General features: G+C 34.3%; 2 protein-coding genes across 8 annotated transcripts; both read right to left on the bottom strand.

Annotated features, from left to right (window-relative positions):
* Positions 1-510: 510 nt before the first annotated feature.
* LOC148609203 (galactoside alpha-(1,2)-fucosyltransferase 2-like) lies at positions 511-10,202 on the bottom strand. Of its 2 annotated transcripts, XR_015914495.1 has the most exons (4): positions 10,024-10,202; positions 6,186-6,243; positions 3,921-5,282; positions 511-3,240 (listed from the first exon to the last, which is right to left on the bottom strand). XR_015914495.1 is itself a non-coding variant. In XM_088540849.1 (3 exons), exons 2-3 carry the CDS (start codon positions 6,223-6,225, stop codon positions 4,333-4,335), a joined length of 990 nt encoding a protein of 329 aa, XP_088396975.1. In that variant the 5' UTR covers positions 6,226-6,243; positions 10,024-10,202; the 3' UTR covers positions 511-4,332. The 2 variants fall into 2 exon arrangements, 1 of the variants encoding a protein (XP_088396975.1); XM_088540849.1 differs by having other exon boundaries at positions 511-5,282.
* Positions 10,203-12,410: 2,208 nt separating this feature from the next.
* On the bottom strand, positions 12,411-25,881 carry LOC148609202 (uncharacterized). Of its 6 annotated transcripts, XR_015914493.1 has the most exons (8): positions 25,495-25,880; positions 24,309-24,536; positions 23,820-24,040; positions 23,163-23,311; positions 21,939-22,055; positions 17,189-17,243; positions 12,880-12,982; positions 12,539-12,673 (listed from the first exon to the last, which is right to left on the bottom strand). XR_015914493.1 is itself a non-coding variant. In XM_088540846.1 (7 exons), the coding sequence occupies exons 1-7, from the start codon at positions 25,835-25,837 to the stop codon at positions 12,668-12,670; spliced, it is 1,119 nt and encodes a 372-aa protein (XP_088396972.1). In that variant the 5' UTR covers positions 25,838-25,880; the 3' UTR covers positions 12,548-12,667. The 6 variants fall into 6 exon arrangements, 4 of the variants coding, with proteins under 4 accessions (XP_088396974.1, XP_088396971.1, XP_088396972.1 ...); XR_015914494.1 differs by lacking the exon at positions 17,189-17,243 and having other exon boundaries at positions 25,495-25,879; XM_088540846.1 differs by lacking the exon at positions 12,880-12,982 and having other exon boundaries at positions 12,548-12,673.
* Between the last annotated feature and the right edge of the window lie 252 nt (positions 25,882-26,133).

The following is a 26,133-nucleotide window of genomic DNA, read 5'->3' as shown; positions in this document are numbered from 1 at the left end:
AAGGGTATTCTAACAGGTTATATCTTTCAGTACTTTTGGATTCCATTTACTCGATGGCTAAATCAGAGAATTAGCAAGTCCCATTCTAATTAACTGAATTGGTGTGAAATATTCCAAATGAACATACACTGAAGACTTTTGGTGAATAAACTCTTTACCAACAAACTAAGGCAAGAACTAATGTGTTACACATTTTTGCAACGGTTGTTGTTAATTGTTATGTGTTTATGTGTTAAAATAACAAATGATAATAGAATATAATTATTGAAACTGAGCTTGTTACATGTACAATGATTTTAATACTGTTTAGAAGTAACAATATGTAAAAAAGTGTTCGTTGGTACATATGTACGACATACTATATCTACACTTTTGATGTTGTTCAAACCTTCTTCAGTTAGTAACATGACTACATGTATAATCATGTTGTTAATAGCAAAAAAAGGACAAAGCATCAGAAAAGAGCTAATTATAGTTTCTTATCTATTTATCATAACGTAACTCAGTGCAAAGAAGATTACAATTATATTGTACATTGATGATTCAAACGTTTCCCATGATTACAATATTTCATAAGTTAAATCTGATTTAGAATATAGAATAACTGAAATAATACATGTACTTCATTGTATTGTATATGATTTTAAGTTGATGTTCTCCTTCAAGGTATTTGAAAAAAAAAAGAAATGGCACATTTTATTCAAAAGTATCAAATACATGTAACAGAACTATCTAGTAAAGTAGACATTTATTTACGGAAGTAGACAATTACTTAGATGGTATATTATAAAACAAAACCTGTTATATTCATATATGCTGCATCGTATTTCCACAATTTAGCATTACATTTTCGCAAAAAATAATATTACGTTTCTGCATAAGAACATTTGTTTAAGGCTGTTTAACATCTACATCTTGGAATAGCCCGGCAAATTAAAAAAGAAATTCAGAACTTGACATGCGCATCTGGTGAAGGGTGACGCGATGGTATTAACGGCCACAGGTGTAGAAAAAAAAATGAATCAAAAATAGTCAAAACTTTTTCGCAACTCATGCAGGATTTATGAAGAGAGAATGATGTGTGCATTAGGGGAGGCTATTGTGAACTTACCCACCTTTAAAAAAAGTAGTAAAACTGTTTCCCGAATGGCGTGCCCTTCAGCTTCAGCAACTTTTCTCTTTAACCTGGCATCCCGGTAATATTTTTGTTCCACAAGTTTCTCACAAACATATATATATTTAGCGATCCTAGGGTCACTTATGCTATTGACCTGCAGGGAACCAGTGGAATTACTTTTCTCCTAAGGTCACGTAAGAAATTAATACGCATGAGATGGTTGGCGACTGTTCGACTGTTACCATGTGATCAAACAGTCCAATGAAACAAGTTGTAAAATAGTGCGAACTTATTACACGGATTTCTAAATGAAATGAAAAACGCGAAATTTCTCTTGCATGCTGGTTTTGATATACTTTGTATTTTATGGTTATTTTTAATCCTTTTCATTTCACATTTCACTCCATTCAATTGACTATGGTCTGTGCCTAAAAACTTGATCGCGGATGCTTGTGAGCGCTACTGTGAAATATGATATCCGCTTAACGAAGCAATGTTTCGCGTGATGCCTAGGTCAATTTCAGCCACTGTTGTGATCAAGACAAAAAAGTAACATATGCTTTGATATAGAACACTAACCACATATTTTGGTAACTCGGGCGTGCACATTTAAATTTTCATAACAAAAACATAGACTCTTTTATGAGTATGGAAAATAAATAATCTAGCCAAGGTTAAGATGAAAATAAATAACCTGACTTGCACCAGGCTGGAAATAAAATTTCTGACTTGAAAAAAATAATTGCGAGCCCCCTCTCTAAGAATCTAATGGTCGTCCCCTAACTTTGACAGTTTACACACTCTTCTCTGCGTTAGCCCCGGTTGACACGTCATTCATCATTCATCACCTTCGGTAGCGTGGTAAACTATTAAACTTCAAAGAATATTTAACATGACAAAAAACATATGAAGATATTTGAACAAAATGTCAAGAATTTAGAAAATAATAATGATCTTGATCACATCGAAAAAAAAAGATAGTTGCATCATGAAAACTTTAAAAGTAAAAGATTATCATACATCATCTTTTTTTTTATCAAGATTTTCATTCCAGTGGCACTTTGAATAACTAAAATACTACAGATGCAATGCCACGTTCCTCGCACGTTAAAGAACCATACTGTGGTATTCTCCCGGAGTAGGAACCATAGGGCTCCGCCACAGGAGGTTAAATTGCCCGACCCTACCCACCTCTCCCTATTTCCAGTGGCAATCAAAGTTTGTCGACCCTATTGTCCTTGTGTCCCATTCCTTTTTCATTTCATCATCATTTCATGTTCATTTTATCATCAATTTCATGTTCATCGTCTGAATATAGCTGAAATATTGCTGCTCGGACGTTAAACCCCAACGAACAAACAAAACAAAATAAACTATTTTATAAGGCAAAATGGCGTTACCTCGTTTGTTTTTCACTTCGCTTTAAAAAAAAAAACAAACAAAAAACGGGGTTATGTAAATTTTGCTATCCGTTCACATGTAAATTATGGAATTTAGAAGAGTACTCATCCAAATGCATTTGAAAATTTACACATATGAGTAAATGCGCTCACACTGTCGAATTTGTACCCGTATGTAAATTATATGCAAATTTGTTCATGAAAACTGCCTTTTAGTGAGACATTCAAGAATGACTGTCAAAGAGAAAAACAGTCTATCAAGCTCAACTTAGATGATGACAAGACATCAAATAAAGAGATAGCTTAGCACTGAATTGTAAAGGCGCCTGTACGACGATGGGTCTGGGTACTGCATAAGGCTCTATAAAAAAATCTAGAAAAAGACTAAACATTTGTTCTTGTAACAAACTTGAGAATCAGTCTCAAAATTCACACGGGTAGCTCTGTAAATGTGCACTTTTGCGAGATTTGAAAGTCTCTCATCTCCTATTGTAAATCTAAAATAGTTATTGGCCCGGCATGCCTACGCATTGCGCTAAACTACAGCATGTGTGTATCTTCTACCAATCGAAACGGATCGTTAAAATAACTTACTTGATTGGAAACTTGAAATATGGCAATTGTTCCACCATATCAGGATTAGCAGGATCATGGCTGAGATCACATCGAAAGATTTTAATGTACAAGGGCCAGTTTCTGGTGGATTTTCAGCACTTCTTTTTCCTATAAGTAGTTTGTCAGCATTATGGATGGGGAGGGCACAGGACATGAATGGGTCCTATATATGCGCACCGTAAACTTTATATAATTATGGACTAAATTCATATAGACATGAAAATTAGGAATAATCAATGTAGTAGACAGAACCTATTCCAAAAAAAATAATTTGCTATATCTAATAGAATTCAGGTTCAGAGCGAAAATTAAAATACAAGAAATATTATAAACAAAACTGCTATTTATCCATTATGTAACTGTCTACATTTTACCTTTATCTGTTTTTCTGTTTTATTTTCATTGTTGTATTTGCACAAGTTTCAGCAACACAATATAGTTGATTAAGGGGACAGTAACATAAAACAATTTAAAAAAATGAATACATATGAAATATGTTTAACATTGCTGTAGATATATGAATAAATTGTCTGTTTTCTTTCAAATCTGAGAGAATCTTTCGAAATCCTCACGATCACCAATTTCATTTGCATCCTTCTTAACGAATTTTGTGTCAATAATGAATACATTTATGATTTATGGATATTTAGTTCAAGGAAATCTAATGTTAAGAAGTCTTTGTCAGAGGTTTGGGTAAAAAAATTGTCTGATCTTCATATTGATCAATAAAATTGTGATGTCAACCGTAAAACTTTCATATTTATGTTAATAACAAAGGCTAAGCATACCCTCGATTGAGGAATAGGAATAGACTGGACAACCATTACCATGACTACGATCGATCAATTTAGCTGGTACCAAACTGGCAAGTGAGTTATGCGACGTGAGTAAGAAATGTCTAAAGGCACTAAAGGCAGAACAAGAAATCTTGCTGAAAAAGCAAGACGAGTAACAATGTCATATTTCATTCATAAAAAAACAATAATTGAAAATGAGCGATAAGATCGTGAATTATCACACAAAATAATGCAGTAATGTAGTTGGTAGGTTATACAACGTTTATTTTTTATTTTTTATTTTTTTTTCACATAAAAACATACTTAAACTTCTCTGGTAAATAAAGAAATACACATTGTAATCCTTTTTAACTGGTCATTGTTTGAAAAACGTTTCAACAAGACAAAACTTGATCTAAACATATCATCCTAACCCAATCCAACCAGGATAAAAATAGTCGGACGTATTAGGGTGGAAATGCTTGGCAAAATCCGATCCTGGTCTGTATGGATATTTATAATATAATGTTGTACCACGTGTTAGCCACGCGATCATCCAACCAAATGTCCCAGTTGTCATAATAGTGTGATTTGTCATAGACAACAGTGCCATGTCAACGGAAGCTGTATTGTTTGTTACTATGGTTACGTCTTTAAAGCTGCCAAAGTTATCTAAAGTCCATTGAAGTTCGTTTGTTGCTACGATGAATAATATATTTTTATATCTATTTCTGAAATAATGTATGGCATCCATTATATAACTTCTAGGAGCTACACTGAAACCGTAATACCCAAACTTTCTAGTGAAGTCACCGTTCCGTATATGCACACCTACAAAAGTAGTGTCTCTTGTCACATTCCTATGTCTTATGATACCACTCAGTACTCTTTCTGCAGATTTTGAAATTTTTTTATTGAATGTAAAAATTTTGCGAAGTTTGTTTTCATATGATATCCAATATTTCCACGATTGATAATAACCTATAAAAGACAGGTCTGTATCTGGCAACGTTTCCAGTTTATCATCATATCCACAGTTCAGTCCATTCTCAGCACGTAACAAGCAACCACACGTTGTTTCGTCAAACCCATAATCAAGAAACGAGTTTGATTTCACATTGAATATGTCGATTAACATATTATCCTCTGGAATTATGAGCTGAAGATTCCTCTTGGTCGAAACGCTATAGCCATAAGCATAATGGAACATTTGGTTACCCAGACCTCCAACAAAGTTAATGCAGGCAAATTTGGGCCGAGATCTACCGAGGAAATCCCCAAGGACCAACTTCCAGCACGATGATAAATAATGGACATAGTATGTTATCAATAGCAGGACTGTTAGGACTAATATATACCTCAATAGCAGATGGCCTGAAAATATATGGTGCAATAAAATATTACGTTGGCAATTAAAGCAAAGACACTTCAGGAAACCAATTTAAGCCATGACATGAAAGCATGAAAATCTAGAAAAGTTTAAGGTAATCAAGTATTTGATAAAACAGAGTCCTATAATTCATGACAAGTTGGTTATGGACCATGTACACAAAAAAATAAATAAAACTGGGGTCGACTAGACTATTTGGTAAGTAATAATTTTGTTTATGTCCATTAAATGCTGCATGTAAGTTATTTTTACAAATGTTGCAGTTAACAATACTATAATTGACCTACCTTCATATAATTATAATATGAACATCTTTTCTTTTATGGAGTAGGCATTAATTGTCTATAAGCGAGCACAACATTTCTTTTTGATCAATATTATACTAAATATTTTATTTGTGCAAACACAATTACAATGATTGGTTAAGACCAATATGTGCATACTACAGTCTACACTTTCCAGACCACAAGTACTTTTTTGTTCTAAGTATTCATTACTATTTTAGGCCCCCAAAAAAAAGACGGATTGTGGTCAATTCCTATCGACAGTAGTTGGCAACTACTGTCGATAGGAATTGACCACAATCGTTAACAAAAATAAGTGTCCTTTCGAAGAAAATTGCCCGTTTCTTAACCAAATACAAATTTTATTATCGTTTATAATGAGCTCAGTGGATATTTCTAAAAGAAAAAAAAAAGAATTGGGTTGTTTAAGGTGGAATACTGTTCCATTATGAAGTTCCCATCTGCTTTGTTCTATACATATATTTTTTAACCCCCTTTACTATGCTAAATCTATAGGTCTCTCCACTGTCAAGTTTTATCCAATTTGTTTTAGGCGTTAACCATGATTTGCTACAACTCGTTATTATTGTTACATAAACTTACTGTAAATACATTTCTGTCTAATAAAACTGCATGTGTCCATATTAAGGAATCCGTCAATCTGTAATAAGATTCGTTTTAAAAAATGTCAATTGTCACACGTGTAACGACTGTTTGTATATGACAACGTCTATGGCCAAAGTCATACTTATGTAGAGAAGTTGATTCTGCTGGGACTTTTTTTTAAAGGATTCTTTCATGTCTGATTTAAATGAAGTTGCTCCTTTTACAAAAACAAAAACACAAAGTAACACAAAACCATGGATGACTAGTGAGATACTAGAAATTCTTAGAGAAAGGGATCGATAATTTAATGAATATATTCAGGAAAACAGGAGATAAATTACTTTACGGAGAGTGTAAAATCAGAAATAAAACAGAGAAAAATCAGTTTTGCAAACGAAATCTATTTTGAAAATAAAATTGAAGAAAATTAAGGAAATCTTAAAAAAAAATTGTGAGACCAGCTTAAAATTAAGAACCAGGGTTACAGGTAATAAAGAATAGGGAACAATAAGTACTGTACTTAATATTGATCAAAATATATGTCATGACTCTAGGAAAATTGTCAATTATTTTAATGAGTTTCCTACAAGTATAGCAGGGACTTTAGTCTCAAAATTACCCGCTGCAAGACATATGAACGTATTATTTTGCCTCAAAATAATGTGAAATATTTGGGCTTAAATATAGATACATTTCTGGCGACATAATTGTCAAAACCATTTTACAGAAAGCGAATTCTCGTTGAAGGCATTCTAAAAGTCTATCTAAAAATTCCAGAAAAAAAACTTTGGCCTTTGCACACTCTCATTTTGATTAAGCCTGCTCCTCGTGGTATGCTGGGATGAATAAATCCCTGCAGGGGAAAATGCATGTAATGCGGAATAAAGTAAGTAGATTGATTAAGGGCTATGGTTGTAGAAAAACCGTTTTCAAAGATATTGGATTTTTAAAAGCAAATAGTCGAATAAACAAATGCGGCTCAACCAGATATATATTACAATAAAATTCCAAGATACATGAAAAAAAAAACTTTTTTTGTAAAAATAACTAATACTCATGTCTATAGAACAAGGTTAGGTTTATTTTATTTTCATGCTCCATCCGTTAATAGTCAATCTTGTACTTTTTACTATAATGCAATCAAAGTTTGGATCGAATAACCACGTGCACTGAATTTTTTTTAAAGATAAAAAAAAACACCTTTAAAACTTTAAAATCAAAGGTTTTCCGTTCAAACAAATGGAGCTTCAATATAAAATGAATTTACTATATAATATAACCATTTTGGTGAATTCTTTTTTAACACTGCCTGCCAATGTCTTGAACTGGTTGTTGTTCTTTTACTGCTTTAGCCAAAGTAGTTTGCATCCGTGGACCCCATTAGAAATAAGCTTTAATAGGCTATTCAAAGTTCAATATCAAATCTTTTGGCTTTATCATAATTTAACATAACCATTATATTTAATCCTTTTTAACAATTTAGATCGAAGATCAGAATTGATATAGCAGTCGCCAGAGCCTTTAGATTTGTAAAGCCTGTTAGCATCTGAAATTATCCTACACTACCGCAGGAAAATAATCCCACTGGCATACCCCACTGAGGTTCAAATGCAGATAATTAGGTACACTTTATAGGTATTTCTAATTTGTCATATTTATTTTTATGCTATTTACGCCAATAAACAACTTTTACTGTGAACCAGATATGATGTTTAATTTGGTTTGTATTAACAACGATCTAATTAAAAAATCATTGACCTTTAACTTCGCCAATACATATTTTTTTTTCTATGCATTTACCGGAATAAACCAATCGTTCATTATACATGTATTATATTCAATATATCTCCTACAAATACAATATTCTTAGACTCATAAACCATTTGATGTTTAGCTAGAAATGAAAACCTTGCGAGATTATAAATAGTCATCGCTCATAGGTATGGAAAAAAGCAAAGCTGAGTGCCATTTGCAAGGGTTGTCTTCAGAAATTTCAACGCAAAGCCTGGCGGATCCATATACTAGTATTTACAATAAGGGGACAGTGGTCCCGATCAAGAAACTTATATGAAGGAAGGTTTAAGGCGAGAGGCAAGGTCTACACTCCCTGTTCCAGGCTAATATTTGTCGCTCATTTTTTTGCTAAACTTTTAACAAATATGTAGCATAACACCCGAAACAACCCTGCTCTATTACCCACTGTATCGTGTATTTTAATACGGTTACCGCCTGGTGACATCGGAAGCCCGGAAATTACAAAAGAAATGAAACTTTGCTTATAGACCATGGCATAGGAATTTCGATAATACATTTCTCAGGAATGGTATTAGTCTGTGGTCTGGTGGTATTGCTTTTTGTAATAATAATTACTGTAGGTGATCAGGGCCTTAGAAGTGTTTCCTGCACCAGACATAATCGTAGAAATTTTATTCTAAGACTTTGGTGTTTATGTTAATGTACGTGCATGCCTCTAGAACTAGGTGCCAAGAAAATAAGCGCTTTTACATGACACACTGGTGTCTATGTGATAACTTGTACGACTTGAGCTATATAGCGTATTAACTGAGAGATGTAGCTAGATGAGAGGGGCACGTGGGGCATGGTTTATTTCAATGATTGTGGTATAAGTTTAAATGATTTGACAGACAGTTAACGTTTCGATCTGAAGATCTTTAAATCGAATTTCGAATTGAAAATTTATGAACTGGAAAAGGCCCACTAGTAGTTTGTAGTTCAATTATGCAGTATGTTGGATGTTTTGTGTGAATTCATCTTGGTGTTCCATGTAAACCATCATCGAACCTGATTTTTTGCTAACTGGTGCACTGCATGCCACTATGCATCGCGAATTTTGTTGTATATATTAAATGTCCTTCGTAATCAGAATGGTGAATTAAAAAAAATATCAGAGTTCAATATTAACCATTTACAGCAAAAAGCCTGTATTTAGATATGTTTGAATTCGATCCCTGTACTTTTCTTTTATCCCTGCTTTATCCCATATTTTTTGCAATTTGACGTTATTTGAAGCGTAAAAATTCAAAGCGATTGATATAAATTGATTCAGTACATGCGTACTTTGATTACATTATATATATATATATATATATATATATATATATATATATATATATATATATATATATATATATATATATATATATATATTAATTTACTTGTAATATCCATTTATTATATATAATAAAGAAATATGCTCAATGGGTGAGTAGAATGCGGTATTAGTAATGTGACAAGTCATTCAAAAAACTGAAACTGTAAATTTTAGAGCAACAGCAAAAAAAAAAAAAACAATAATTCATAACATTCATAATATACCACTAGCAGACTGTTTCAAAGTTTAACTTATCTAAACTATTTCAGTAATTATCAAAAACAAAAACATGAACTGCCTATTTCACTCAGGATAACATGAGTATCAAAATATGTCTTGCTTGTATGTTTTCAGAACTTTCTTCATGTATCTCTATAGATCTAAATATATGTTTTTTCTTCATAACATAAAATTCTCACTACACACTCAATTATTATTTATTTTACTGAACTAAATTCTTGTAATTTATTCTTTTTATATATATATATCTGCAACGTTTTACGGCAGTGTATTCTGTAGGTGTTGTGGTCCTATATGCATTTCCCTTCCCAACGTCAGCCATCACAGTTTTGATTATTCATTTTTTTCTGGAGACACACAAGGTTTGCTTACCGTGTTGAATTAGCTATTATAAATAATTTCAATGAGACTATGCTTACTTATCACTGGCCCAGGCATCATATTAACATAATTAGGAAAGGAAAACAAATTTTTGTCACTAACCTCTGCTTGTCACACTTGTCTAACCAGAAACCGCTTCGCCTTTTTCCTTTAGACTTCTTCTAGCACCCTCAAAGGCCATTATTTGGGACGTACACAATCGATTGTCAATTTGTATTTAAAAATTGTGTGGATGTGGCAAATAGTGGGCCTTTAAACTGGGTATGGATTTCATTAAAATCACGGTGTGTTACAAAGTTTTATTTATCTTCATTATGAGGAAAAATATTGTAATTAAAAATATGTTGAAGTTGACAATATCTATGGTATATAATAACAAGTATTCTATTATGACAATTTCTATTTTTCAACATTCTATTTTTGGTATACAGATCAATATGATATGACTGACACCTGTTTAAAACATGACCATCCTTACTTTAGTTATTGTCTACAACGTTTTAATAATATGTTCGTCTAAGTATTTTCTTTTTTTTTTGTTAAGGTTGGGAATTTCTGTCAATACAAAGTATTGTGTGTACAATTAAACGAGTACAATCCAATAAACATTGACAAAACATTAAAATAACATTAAAATAACAAACAATACATAAAAACCTAAAGAAAATGGATGATCTGGACTTCACAAATAATCTGAGATTATATAAGAGGTACAACGGTAGGCCTAGGGTAAATGTCTTTAGTCAACGGTAGGCCTAGGGTAAATGTCTTTAGTCAACGGTAGGCATAGGGTAAATGTCTTTAGTCAACGTGGTACAGAAAGGAAAACCGTTGTAATAATGATAGTTATAACTGCCAATCTCACTTGACAAATTATATCATGTCAAATTTTCACGATGTTTTACTAATATCAATAATACTAATACTTGTATATTTATTAATTTTTAAGTAAGATGTTGCTATTTAGCCTATACAATATTTGACCTGATATGTTTGCTTACACGTTTAGAGAAACTTTATCATTAAAAAAATGTTTTTATTGCTGTCTTTGTTAAATCGTACGAACCAAAATACAGCTCTGTTAATTCGTTGATATAGATTTCATAGAAATACGTAGAATACCTCCTTTTTTTCTTTAATCGTTATAAGTAAAAGAACAATTTTACACCTGAACTTAAACGATGTGACCTTTCCATAGAACATTTAATTCATTATACCCCCTACTTGGTTGATTGATTGATTGTTGGGATTTAACGTCCGAGCAGCAATATTTCAGCTATATTCAGACCATGAACATGAAATGGATGATAAAATGAACATGAAATGATGATGAAATGACATATGGGATGGGACACAAGGATAATGGGGTCGACAAATTTTGATTGCCACTGGAAATAGGGGGAGGTGGGTAGGATCGGGCAATTTAGCCTCCTGTGTCGGAGCCCTATGGTTCCTACTCCGGGAGAATACCACATTAGGGTTCCTTAACGTGCGAGGAACGTGGCATCTTTCCCAACACGGTGCACCACCATGGTTTGCGGTCAGGTTTTCCGTATCATAGCCTGACAACCCCAGCATGTAACACACCAGGGGTACCCCATTCCACCACCTGGGGCACACAACCCAGTTGCTCTATGGGCAGAGCGCCCTAGCCCCCGGCTAGGGTTCTGAGCACTATTTAGTCGCCTTTTACGACAAGCTTAGCGCTGCTGCAGGCCTATTCTTTTGACACCCGGACCTGCACGGTCCCCCCTACTTGGAAAGTGGAAGGTATATACATGTAGTGATAATGGTGTCTGTCCGCCCGTTCGTCCATCCCCTGCTCTAACCCTCAGCTCCTTTGAAACAGCTAAATGAAATTCGATTAAACTTTCACAGATTCTTTGTAACATGATGCAATTGTACGTACACCCTATTTTTGTTTTCCATTTGAAGAACGTTTGGGTTATTTATGCCAAACATGATCTTGACTTTATCATTGTCTGACAAAGGGGAACCATCATCAATTCGGAAACTCCCCTGAAACCGCTTAATGGACTTTGATGAAACTTTCACAGATCCTTATTACTTATATCATGATGCCATTGTGACTTCCTACTTTGTTTTTTCTTCATCTGATTGAGTTGTGGGATTCTTGGTGCAAAATATGGCATTCGTCATTTGTCGTCCAAGGATCCGCAACCCCTCTGAACCGCTGAATTGTGCACCTTCTATTTTGTTTTTCCATCAGAATGCCTTAAATAACTTATGGGTTTCTTATATGTCGGGGAGGGGAGCGGGGCTATCACACGGTAAGAAACACGATTTTTGTAGTTTTTGATTATTGTTAATGGTTATTTCCGTAGTCATCCTTTTTAAAATTAAGCTGCATCTTTGAAAAAGCTATTCTTAAGGATTTATGTTTGCATTACGAGAGTCTATTAAATTGACTGGCCACTAAATGTATATGTATTATATATTTGGTATACTTAATACAGAAATTTTGTAAATAAACCGTAAAAAATGAATTTATTCAAGATATTTTTATTGGAATTTATAAACAAAAACTTCGTTTGTGCTGTATGATGGAACAAAGATTTCGACATATCCATCGCCATCCACGTCAGCAAACGACAATTCCCCAACTGTTCCATCTCCAGCATTGAGAATGATTTGCATTTCGTAGGTCCAATCAGAAGGCTCGTCACTTCGTGGCTCTAGGTAGTAGGCGTGTCCATCATCATCACCAGACAGTAGAATAGAAGGTTTAGTCCTAAAACATAATAAAAATTCAACATAGAAGAAACAAACGGACAAAAATTCGTATAGATTAGACAGTTGAAAAACATAAATGTTTGTAAATTGTTTGTTTAACCATTTTTGTTTATATTATTAACGACCATCGTGTTAAAAGAACCAATACACAAGAGCTAGTCGTGGATTAATTATAACTGTTAATCAAGAAAATCAGACATTTACAATTATTGTATCGTTGACTTTGTTATAACAGCATGCTTCTTCATGATGTTGTCATATAAGCATCTGGGCTTATACCAAGAGACGACTAATACCAAAAGCAGAACTGAAATAGAAAAACTAATAATTTCCATTAAGCAACAGGAAGTGAATTAAAACACTATGTACAGAAACTTATTATTGAGGATTTACAAATCCAGATTAAAGGTAATAGGATTTACCGACGAAACTGAAATACGCATGGCGGAGGTGTTCTGTACATAAAGAAAAGTGGTGTGTCTCAAATGTAACATTACACAATTATTTGGAGGTACTATCGCTTGATACCAAACAACTTAATTTACCAACTATTCAACTTTTGTACAGACCACTTAACTCAACTATTCAATAGTATGATGATGTGTTTTAAAGTGTTGCTGAGCCCCGTGCAGGTCCGGGTGTTAAAAGAATAGGCCTGCAGCAGCGCTAAGCTTGCCGTATAAGGCGACTAAATAGTGCTCAGAAACCTAGCCGGGGGCTAGGGCGCTCTGCCCACAGAGCAACTAGGATGTGTGCCCCAGGTGGTGGAATGGGGTACCCCTGGCGTGTTACATGCTGGGGTTGTCAGGCTATAATACGGAAAACCTGACCGCTAACCATAGTGGTGCACCGTGTTGGGAAAGATGCCACGTTCCTCGCACGTTAAAGAACCCTGCTGTGGTATTCGATAGGAGTAGGAACCTTTGCGCTCCGCCACAGGAGGCTAAATTGCCCGACCTTACCCATCCCCCCTTTTTCCAGTGGCAATCAAAATTTGTCGACCCTATTATCCGTGTGACCTATCCTTTTTTTTTCATTTCATGTTCATTTTATCATCCATTTCATGTTCATTGTCTGAATATAGCTGAAATATTGCTGCTCGGACGTTAAACCCCAACAAACAAACAAACAAATAAAGTGTTGCCGAAGAAATAGCTACTAGATAATGGGGGGCTTCAACATTGATCAATGAAGGATAATAGAATGAAAAGTATAATGAAATTCACATATTTACAAGCAACAAATCAATGCACTGACTCCTGATACAAAAGATACGTGCTCGTTAATAGATCATAAGTATGTAACGAATGAAGGAAACTTCTTTACTGTTACAGTTATTTCACTTAGCATCACTGACCATTTAACTTATGTTTCCTATGAAAATTAAAAACCGTTAACCCTTCAAGCAACAACGATGGAATCACGTGTAATCACAATTCAAAAAGCACAAAAATAATTTTTAAAAAATCTCGAAAAAATTAATAGAAAAAAATCACTTGCCCAGATACAATCGTGTACTTATGTCTTATTCGGTTAGCCTCGGTTACCCAGATTCTATCCTTATCCGTATATATTCTGGATTCTAGAACTTCAAATATAAGAACAGGAAACTTGTTGTCAAATAGAAGTTGTTCTTAACGGTATTCTGTACTTGTGCATTTTCACTATTTGGCACCACAATAACATTAATGATTACGAATCTTCGATGGTATCCAGCCCATCTCCCTCGTAATGGCTAGTATCGGCGAGAATTTTCTAACTCCTAGGAAAGATCTATGATGGCTCTATTTTGTAAGTTGTATTATCCATCATATGATTTAAAGTCACAGACACCTGACGCATAGTCCAATATATTTCAAAAACTTTTTGTATATATCATATTCCGTGCCGTCTAAATTGCAGTATCAAGATACACATTCATAGACACCTATTTAATTATCTTACTCATTTTACGTACTTTTACAAAAGGTGATCATAGTACATAAATCTTTATGTGTATTTAACGTTTGACCTTTAATCTGAAAGTGCTTCATAAGCCTTGAAGGTATGCTGATATAAAATTCATTTTTAATTGACTTTTATTTTTCGTTTTGTTACTCTGAACCTGATACCGGACTGAAGTTAGTTTGTTTGTTTGTTTGTTTGTTGGGGTTTAACGTCCGAGCAGCAATATTTCAGCTATATTCAGACAATGAACATGAAATTGATGATAAAATGAACATGAAATGATGATAAAATGAAAAAGGGATGGGACACAAGGACAATGGGGTCGACAAATTTTGATTGCCACTGGAAATAGGGAGAGGTGGGTAGGGTCGGGCAATTTAGCCTCCTGTGGCGGAGCCCTATGGTTCCTACTTCGGGAGAATACCACAGTAGGGTTCTTTAACGTGCGAGGAACGTGGCATCTTTCCCAACACGGTGCACCACTATGGTTTGCGGTCAGGGTTTCCGTATTATAGCCTGACAACTCCAGCATGTAACACACCAAGTGTACCCCGTTCCACCACCTGGGGCACACATCCCAGTTGCTCTGTGGGCAGAGCGCCCTAGCCCCCGGCCAGGGTTCTGAGCACTATTTAGTCGCCTTTTACGACAAGCTTAGCGCTGCTGCAGGCCTATTCTTTTAACACCCGGACCTGCACGGGGCGACTGAAGTTGGAGTACAGTTCACTATTCACTATTCACTATTGAAAAGTGAATAGTAAACTAGTTTACTATTCATTATTCGAACCTACATGAAACATGAGATAGATCATTAAGTAGATATCTACTTCAAGACTAGCGAGATGAATATCTTACTTTTCATTTATGATACTAGGCACACATGCTACAGATAAAATACACTTGGGGCTCTGGGGAACTCCAATATATCTTTGACCTATTTTATAAGGAGTGTTCCCTTGATTATGATACACTACTAGGACACATGTAAACTTTATTGACATACATGTATCATATTTTGTTTTCCTCACCTATTCGCATATTTGCAAGCTGGAAAATGGAATATTAAGGAAGTGCTCCCAACTCCCACACCGAGAAAATGCAAGATAAAATTATAAGCAATCATAGTAATATATTAATGTTACAATACTTACAACTAAGATATAGCAAATCAATATTTATTAGATTTGAAAGCAAAAATTATCACGATGAAAAATGAAAAAAAAAAAAGAGAGAGGTTTAATTAATGATTTTGCATCTGCAACTTCAACCACGTTCAATGAAGTGTGAGTGATCAAACCCTCCACATAAGAGAATGAATAGACGAAGTCTGGCAAGCAGTACATATACATTAAGCACAAATGACCGTGATTTTAGCTGCGGAGTGGACACCAAGACGTGACATTTACGCTGTTGCCGTACGCATTCTGTTCCCGTCAAAAATATGACAGCATTTAGTTTAAACATATTTATTCAGCAAAAATTTATAAGTCATTTAATACAAAACAATTTTATATCTGACAGGATCTGGAAACAAGCCTCAAGGCCTTTACAAGTCCATCTCCTGCGAAATTGACAACAATATAATACAAAGATTGCATGCTCTTAATACATGTACCACAAATTGTGGAAAAGGAAATGGTGAAGAGTTCAATTTAGAAAAAAATGAAATTAATCAAGATGCAAGTCAGTTAATAAATCTCTTACTCTTTAGAATAAATTTCTGCACCGGAAATAAGGAGAGGTGGGTAGGGTCGGGCAATTTAGCCTCCTGTGGCGTAGCCCTATGGTTCATACTCCGGGAAAATACCACAGTATGGTTCTTTAACGTGCGAGGAACGTGGCATCTTTCTCAACACGGTGCACCATTATGTTTTGCGGTCAGGTTTTCCGTATTATAGCCTGACAACCGCAGCATGAAACACGTAAGGGGTAACCCATTCCACCACCTGGGGCACACATCCCAGTTGCTCTGTGGGCAGAGCGCCCTAGACCCCGGCCAGGGTTCTGAGCACTATTTAGTCGCCTTTTACGACAAGCTTAGCGCTGCTGCAGGCCTATTCTTTTAACACCCGGACCTGCACGGGGAAGAAGTCCTCATCAAATGATAAAGTGTATAGATGTCCCAAAATTCCTGGTACAATTTCTGACTTCGAAATAATATATTCAACTTATAAATTCAATTTGTAATATTAAAAATTCATTTTCTAATATTACAAATTAGAAATTCAATTGAATTTTTAATATTAAAAAATGATTTTTTAATATAAAAAAAATATTTTGTGATATAAGAAATCCAATTTGTAATATTAGAAAATGAATTTGTACTATTAAAAAATCATTTTTTAATATTAGAAAATGCTCATTTTTTGTCCACTTTGGTTTGCCATATACAACTGTTTAATTAAGATGCTACAACTTCAGCAAAATTCACTTTTTGAAAATTTAAAGTAAAATACTGTAATATTTGTCGAAGAGTAGATAAGAAAGAAAACATGGCATTGAAGAAAAATGGGAGTTAGTTTGAATGAAATGTACATGTAGTGAAAAAAAAAGATAATTTCTTTACCTCTTCCACTTTTTTGTCTCGTCTCACTTTCACAGAATAACACTCAAGATACTGCCTGAAATAAAACAGTAATTATTCTTTATACGTGTTTCAGTTATTTCATACTGTGTATTTTCCCATGGTAATAGTTACATTTGGACTATCAATTACTGCATAGTCTCGGTCTTCCTTTTCTTTATAATGTCTTACAATACAAGTTACAGCTAAAGATAATCACGAAGTGAGAAATGCACACCCTCTTCCCCATTTGGTAACATGCACATTTTGACCTCCATATTGATTCGGATCAAAATCAAAAATAGGAGGTGCACATTGTGAATAAGAGAAGTGTCGTCCAATTACATTCGGTGGAGTAGGAAGAGTAACAAATTAGAGGTGTTATTCTTCTTCGCAACGGAATGAAAAAATAGAAAGTACGGACGGAAGAAAGGACAGATGGGCGGACTACCGGGCGCCGAATGGGACTTGATCTTTTTGTAATCAAAATCGATTTTGCGTACACAAAATTGAATTCCGTCATAACAAAATCATTTTTGTCGTACAAGACTATGTTACACAGACTTGTTTTATGATCACTTCATTTTGTAATGGCGAAATTCATGTTTTTGTTGAGACAAAATTCAATATTGTTTCGCAAAAGTCAATTCTGTGTCACGAAATTCAATAAAATTCAATTTTGTGAGACAAAAGTCTATTTTGTGTCACAGAAGTAAATTTTGTATGCAAATTAGTTTACAGAATCCTTATGGATAAGCAAATGAATTCTCTCTCATTACGATTTTTGTAAGAAGGCCTCTCATGCATATTTCCGGTTACTTCGAGCAAGGTAATATCATATAGAGGGCATTTCGGTTGGTATAGCATGTACGGGGGACCCAAAGTGTCAATTATGGGATCTACGGACGTAAACCATTATAAATTTGAACACTTTACGCATAGTCTCATCCCCGAATTAGCCCTATCTTAAGGGCTACACAGTAGGTATCCCTTTTATCCTTTTGGGAAAGTGCGTAGAAATACTTGTTTGACGATAAAACTTCAAAAAGGAAACAGACATGGTTATGGATTTCTGTATAATTGACATACTATCATTTCTGTGGGTAATTAATGCGTTTAGTTGCGCACTATATTCGAGGTACACGAATGGGCAGGCTAAAATCACTACTACTGAAATCGTGAAATTATCAAAAAAGAACAAAAAGAACAAATCAAAACAAAACAAAACAAAAATTACCAAAACATTAAAACAAATTTGATCATTTAAATAGAGAAAGTGAAGTATATAAAATATATATCTAAATCTTTCGAATTAGATGTATTTCTTATCATTATTGTCAAAAACAATCATATAACCAAGACAAAAATACAAAAATTACAGAAGAAAAATCCCGAAATCGGAGTAGAATCGTGTTTTTAACAATTTAAAAGAAATGACTAGTTATTAATTCATATTTTTAAATCCTCGACTCGACATAATACATTATATAATACATGTATTTAATATTATGATGAAATGATAACTTACCTTGGAATTAATTGGCATGTGATGACACCGTCCACAAAACATGCATCGGCACCAAGGATTTTCTGCAGCTTTATAAAGGTTCTAGTACTGCGATACTACGTCGAGGTGGGCTTTGACATTTTTATTTTTCTAATTTTATCGGTCATGATAAAGAGATAAGAATAGAATGGGCACATAAATTTCACACTTCAGTATTTAAGCAAATTCTTTATTTTGTTATCATGACAGATTGCTGCCATCACCTTTAAACTCATCTCTTAGTATGGAAAGAACTTCTTGTGATATTCATAATCCTTGCAATTGGTGGGAGATAATTACGTAAAAGTTAGTAAACTGTATGTGTACCCGGTCTGAATCTCAACCTAATGTAGTATACATGTGAATAACTACAATATATAATAGCCCCGTGCAGGTCCGGGTGTTAAAAGAATAGGCCTGCAGCAGCGCTAAGCTTGTCGTAAAAGGCGACTAAATAGTGCTCAGAAACCTAGCCCGGGGCTAGGCGCTCTGCCCACAGAGCAACTGGGATGTGTGCCCCAGGTGGTGGAATGGGGTACCCCTGGCGTGTTACATGCTGGGGTTGTCAGGCTATAATACGGAAAACCTGACCGCAAACCATATTGGTGCACCGTGTTGGGAAAGATGCCACGTTCCTCGCACGTTAAAGAACCCTGCTGTGGTATTCGATAGGAGTAGGAACCTTTGCGCTCCGCCACAGGAGGCTTAATTGCCTGACCTTACCCATGCCCCTTTTTCCAGTGGCAATCAATATTTGTCGACCCTATTATCCTTGTGACTCATCCTTTTTTTTTCATTTCATGTTCATTTTATCATCCATTTCATGTTCATTGTCTGAATATAGCTGAAATATTGCTGCTCGGACGTTAAACCCCAAACAAACAAACAAACAAACAAACAATATATAATAGGAAGACATTTTTTTTTCAAGTTGACACCGTGCAATCCCGGCTTGGTATCATAGGTCAGCCTTGGTCAGGGCAAATCATTGAATTAATCTGACCTGATGAAGTGCAATCGTGGATAAAAAAATATCAATATTCATATTACTTGGGATACCGACGGTGACTGTAGGTCTACCCCCCACCCTAATATTCACAACTCCAAAAACGCCGCCCATCACGCTTAGGGGTAATTACTCTGTGAAATATATTATTCGACCTATGCACATTATATTCTAGGGACAAAATATATAATTCATAAAAAAAAGTGATTAATTTTCTATGTGACGATTTTTTTTGGTCATTTGTTTAATTTTTTTTATAGATGAAGAGTAAATATAGCGTGAAAACTTCACCACGATGTAATAACTGTGAATAACGCAAAGCATTTTTTTGTTGTTATCTGTCAGGATTCGACATGTATGAAAATACCACCTGCACTCTAGCGCCCTCGGCCACTTCATATTCTTTTAATGAACTAAGTTGACACATATCCAATATGGACACACATGTTGAACATAGCCAGTTATTCAGCAGTAGTATATATAAGCACAAGAACGTACTTTCAATAATTTGTAACCCACATTAATATTATTATAGTTAAGTCGCCAAAACGAAGTTTTGCAACTTGTGTGTTTTTGATTTTTCTTCTTGTGAACGTAAAGATGTCCGAGCGATGACTCGGCGACCGTTTATTTGATTCATACCAAACTCGAAAATCAAGCATACTTAGGGGTTGTGCATGCAATTTATGAATTTTAAAATAGCCACCAAAAAAAAAAAAAAAACGAAAAATGAGAAAACAATCCATAAAATTACTGGAACTATTTAGTCACAAGTGTGATAGTAAATATAAATAGCAATTATTGACTTGCTGTCATCACATGCATCAACATTTTCTTTAATAAAGCCGCATTTTATTCAAAATGGACGTCAAATCGGCAAAATTTCAACATTGTTTGATTTTTCCAGGGATAAGGTAAACACGGCTTTCTAAATTCAATGTTGGTTCATAGTTTGGTTGATTCCGACTATTTGCAGGTTTTGACAACTTTTGTGTTTTGCATGTATGGAAACACAGTATCACTGTTTTATTTTGTTTTTTAGTTGCTTCGTAAATATTTATATTGAAGACAAGTAATACCCGTATTGATTAACATTATATTATAACTATATTTAGTATAATAAACAATAATATAAACCGATTTCAGAACAAAAGTATTTTTAAGCACTTGTACTGATAAAAAATGATCACATATTCTAGTAGACATGGATTGTGGGCCAGTCCGTTAGAATGTAAAATCTTTCTTTTGTCTGTTTGTTTGTCTTTTTTGATAAAAACATGTAATTCTTTTCCATTCTTACTGATATTTTTTATTTACCAGAAACATATTTTTGCTCAGTGGAAATAAATGCTACGTAGCACGAATAATGTGCATGTACTCCATTTTATACTACGTAAACTCTCTTTTTTATTTTCCATATAAACAACGTCAGCTCTAGAGATGCAACTTCAAAATAAGATGCAATGCCTTAGAATATTCAATAGGCTATTTTTAGCAGGAATGATCGGTAAACGAATAATATCAAACACTACGTTAAACGTCAAAAGTTATATTATACAGACATGTGCCATGTGGATAGATAACGTTCACATAGCTACAATATCAACGGTCAGCACAATCGTTCTCTATCGTAAATTTATTTGTCAAATGTTAATGTGTCATTGTCTATGTAGTCATAAAATTAAATAATTAAATTCAGTTGCCATTTAACATTCATTAAAAATACGTAAAAAATCATGGATAAATACGTAATCTGCCGACAGCGAATACAGAAAAAAAGACAACCTCCTTCTCGAATCATTTATCTCCCGTATAAACCAAACATATGTCGTAAGCGAACAAAAATTACGGTTTAAAGTTGATTTGGTTTCCACATCCATCTATCCATCCATCCATCATAAAATTTTCTTACCATCGTCGGTATCATCGTTACCATCATCAAAAACTTTATCAAACTTTAAAGTTATGAAAAATGAATAGTGAACTTTACTCCAACTTCAGTCCGGTGAACGTGATATCATGAGTAACCCTAGGAACCGCCTTTTTAATGAGTGCATTATGAATATTAATAAAATAATTACTTAATAGATGTACCTATGTCTCAGGAAAGAATAATCAAAATATGATTTTACAGTTATCCTGATTAGAAATTATTATTTTATGCTGTTAAAGTTATATATGTAGTTATGGCACAAACTTACCCATTAAGTTTTGTAAACGGGTGAACAGGCATTGCAGCTCCCGGAGCGCCTTTACCCGTCCCTGATTTCCTTGGTTTGAAACCTGCAGCTAATGTTCTTCTCTTAAAATCACCTGTGCTAATGAATAAAATGGCAACAGTACATACGACAATTAGCTACTAGTATAGATTAGAACAAATATTCCAAACTTGTGGTGTATGAAATGTATCAAGCAACCACAGTATTCTTGAATATTTAGGCAGCTTTGAAATGAGAATGCCAAAAAAAAACCAACAAAAAAAAACAACAAAAAACAAAAAACAAAAGCGATATTCCTTTTCTATCGAATTATTTTTGGGATAGGGATTTTCAATTTAAAGTATTATGTGGGTTAAAACCAACATTCTTTTCATTGATACTTGGTACATTCAACAACCAAAAAATTCTTATTTGATAAGTGCAACAAATTTGAAGTAATTAACCATCTACAAGTATTCGGTATCATTATGAGGTTATACAATACATGTAGAAGGTAAAATAATTGGACGTAAATTATTAACGTTATTTTCAGATAAAAAATGGAATAATAGGACGACTAAGAATGTATTCTTATAATGACTAGGATTGGAAGGTTGATAGCTTATGATTCTATTTTTCACAATTCATTCTATACTATCTCCCGTAGTAAAAAAGTCTTTAAAATGATACTTTTGATAGATTTAGACCATAATTTCGTGAGTCTGGTGTCGATATGTTAAAATGTCGACAGCTAAAGAATTTATTCTTTTTGCTACTACCTCTTTCTATTAGTTTATTTCTGATTTTACGAAATCATCATTGTTCAGGTCTTCAAGCACGACTCGAATCATAACCCGATTTCGTCACGCATTGCCATGTTTTGAAATTAACAACATGTATCTAACGTGTTATTTTATAGGTTTGTGATTTTAAATTTCCTATATTCATTGTTTTGACGAGTCACCCAATTTAGTCACCAGCCAATATGCACAGATAAAAATATTATCTATTTATCAAAAGCATCAAATGTAGAATGACATTTAGAGGTAAATGATTCGGATAAAATGTTAATTAAGTGCAAATTATTTATCACAGGCACTTATATTAACTTCGACAAAAAAAATAGATTCCTATACTTTACAATGACGTTTAGAGGTCGATTCTTTTCTGACACAAGTGTCTGTGTCATGTATGTATATATCAATAATTATATATTACTAGTATTACCGAAAGTCTGAAGGTACTTCATATGCAAACAAAGAACCAGAAGCACCATTGTTAGTCACCAGCAAATCAGCTTTACCGTCAAAATTTAGATCTGTTAAGGTCACGTCAAAAACATTGCCTATTGTGTTGTCAATAACTCGAGATTTTATCTAAAATAACAATAAAAAATCAAGCAAATTAAGAGAACATAGCATCATCATTTTTTCGATCGATCGACGTGTTTTTTTTACACCATTAAAACAATATTGTTTCTCTTGCAACGCAACATTTCGTTGTTTTACCTCATTTTTGGTAGGCATAATCCGCCGTTGCACACGATTCATGCTTGTCTTTTTATAGAACCAAGGTTTCCAACTAGTTTATAGTTTCAGTTGTCCTGGATTTTTTTTTATCAGGTATGTGTTGATTGATCTTTTGTGTCCGTTTTTTTTGGTCCTCTTACATAATAAGTGTAAACATCGTTTAATTTAGAACACTCCTATTTATCAAATTTTATTATTTAGTAAAACTAGGTGCTGACATTATGAGTGGAATGAATCATTTCATAGAAAGCATAGATAGAACCTACCTTGTTCGTATCCGACTAGTTTCTTTTTCCGTTTTAGAACCTACCTTGATCGTATCCGATCAGTTTCTTTTTCCGTTTTAAAAACCTACCTTGTTCGTATCCGACCAGTTTCGTTTTCCGTTTTCCACCCAGTATATTGTTAGACTTTTTGTGAAGAACTGAGCAGCTATAATGACGTCACGTGGCCCATCGGTAGTGTTCAGTGACCCGTGGGTGACAAATATATCAGGCCCATGGACCAAAACATGTGGTCGCCATGGTGACATGTACGTTCCGGGATTCTCTAACCAAAGCATTTCTGAATCCTTACCTATACAATATTGACAAATATAGTGATTAATAGGTTGTTTCAAAATCGTGTTTTTTTTGCGTTAGAAAAAAAAACCGTCATCTCAGTGGGGGGTGTGAGGGGGGTTAGGACGTAACTGCAAAATGACCTCTCTCTTAAAACTTTCAGTGAAAATTAAATGCTCTTTTGTTTGAAGTTGTTCATAAATATTGTCATCTGTATAATAAAAAAGCGATGTTATTCATTTTACAAGCAATTTTACGACAGGCATACTTATAGTGACACTGACCAAATCCAATGACTGGTTCCCTGGCTCTACATGTGAGGATGTCTAAGTCTCCATCTAAATCCATGTCTTTCCACAAAACCCGGTGGTAAAACCATTTCCCTGTCTGGTCATCAGTAAGTTTATAAGGACCCTTTCCGTCTAAGTCTACTAAGCTGATAGAACCATCAGTTTTTGTTGGAACCAAGAATCCATCTGGAATAGCTACCATCCGTCTTTCAAAGATATTCTCTACAAAGAGAGTAAAGGTAATATTGATTGTTGAAATTGCTTGTCACAAGAAACAAGCTTCAGCCATCATCTCTATTTCATGTTTTTATGTTTAGACTATATTTTGGGATTAAAATCTATTTAATCACCCCACTGCCGACGCTTCGGTATTTGTTTGCCGATATTTACTGGCGACCATAAATATTGGATATTGTTCATATCAACTGAAAATATTTGTATATGGCATACTCTAGAAGCATTTTCAATTCCCCCATAACAATGAGATAAGATACATCTGGTAAAAAACCTTAACAAAATTGTATTGATTGATTGATTGTTGGGGTTTAACGCCCGAGCAGCAATATTTCAGCTATATTCAGGCGAAGAACATGAAGGGATGATTGATTGATTGTGGGGTTTAACGTCCGAGCAGCAATATTTCAGCTATATTCAGACGATGAACATAAAATGGATGATAAAATGAACATGAAATGATGATGTAATAAAAAAAGGGATGGGAAACAAGGGCAATAGGATCGACAAATTTTGATTGGCGCTAGAAAAAGTGAGGGATGGGTAGGGTCGGGCAATTTAGACTCCTGTGGCGGAGCGCAAAGGTTCCTACTCCTATTGAATACCACAGCAGGGTTTAACGTGCGAGGAACGTGGCATCTGCTGCAGGCCTATTCTTTTAACACCCGGACCTGCACGGGGCTACAGAAAATAAAAATTACATGTGTTTCACATGCAGCTTATTTGTCCAAGTTGCCCATGATTCAATTCATTATGACGTTATTCTTATAGTGCATCTGCTGTTCAAATTCAACATTTAAAACACATCTGATTTGTTGAGAACACATCTTGGTAGACGGTCAATAAAAATGATATTGAAAAACATAACACCAATTTACATCACTCGAAGAATGATCGACATTACACATCTTTTAAGTTAACATAAACGCGCTAATATGATACTAACCAGGTATTCCAGAGATCTCGTTCGGCCACGTGACCTTTGTAGTCACAATGGATGGTTTGATATCGGTGGAGTTGTGCAGTAAAAAGTTTCCAACATCTGAAACTATCTGAACACTGTCCGTGGCGAAGGGCAAAGGATTAAAAGTACCAATCAGCAGATCATATGATGTTTTAGTAGAGTTGACGTTTGACTTACGTTTATACAAAGTTGTAAAACCTGGATAGTTGATAGGAAATGACGTCACTTTCGTTATGTTGAACTTAAACGTTGAAACATTGCTTGCACAAAAAAACAATAGATGGGTTACGAACAATGTAATCATTGTTACTTCAAACCATAACATGACATACAATTACTTATGTAAATATGTGTGATATCCGGTATAATCTGTTAGACCGTTGAGTTAATGTAAATAATTGATAAAGACAAAAATACTAAACATATCCATATCACTAATATCGGTATGCTGTACACTTGATTGAATGCATTGCATCTCACCAACAGCATTAATTGATTATATAATGATGTACATCGAAAAAGAGGCGTAGTTCCTGATATTTGTTCTGTTGGTTAAAATAATCAATTAGAAATTTTCGGCAGTTAAACAAGAGGATATCCTTGCACAGAACAATACCAAGA

The sequence above is a fragment of the Perna viridis genome, chromosome 8 (assembly GCF_037379345.1).
Source record: "Perna viridis isolate PV_CMFRI_1.1 ecotype Kerala chromosome 8, ASM3737934v1, whole genome shotgun sequence".
Lineage (NCBI taxonomy): Eukaryota > Metazoa > Mollusca > Bivalvia > Mytilida > Mytilidae > Perna > Perna viridis.
This window is presented reverse-complemented; position numbering and strand designations above follow the sequence as displayed.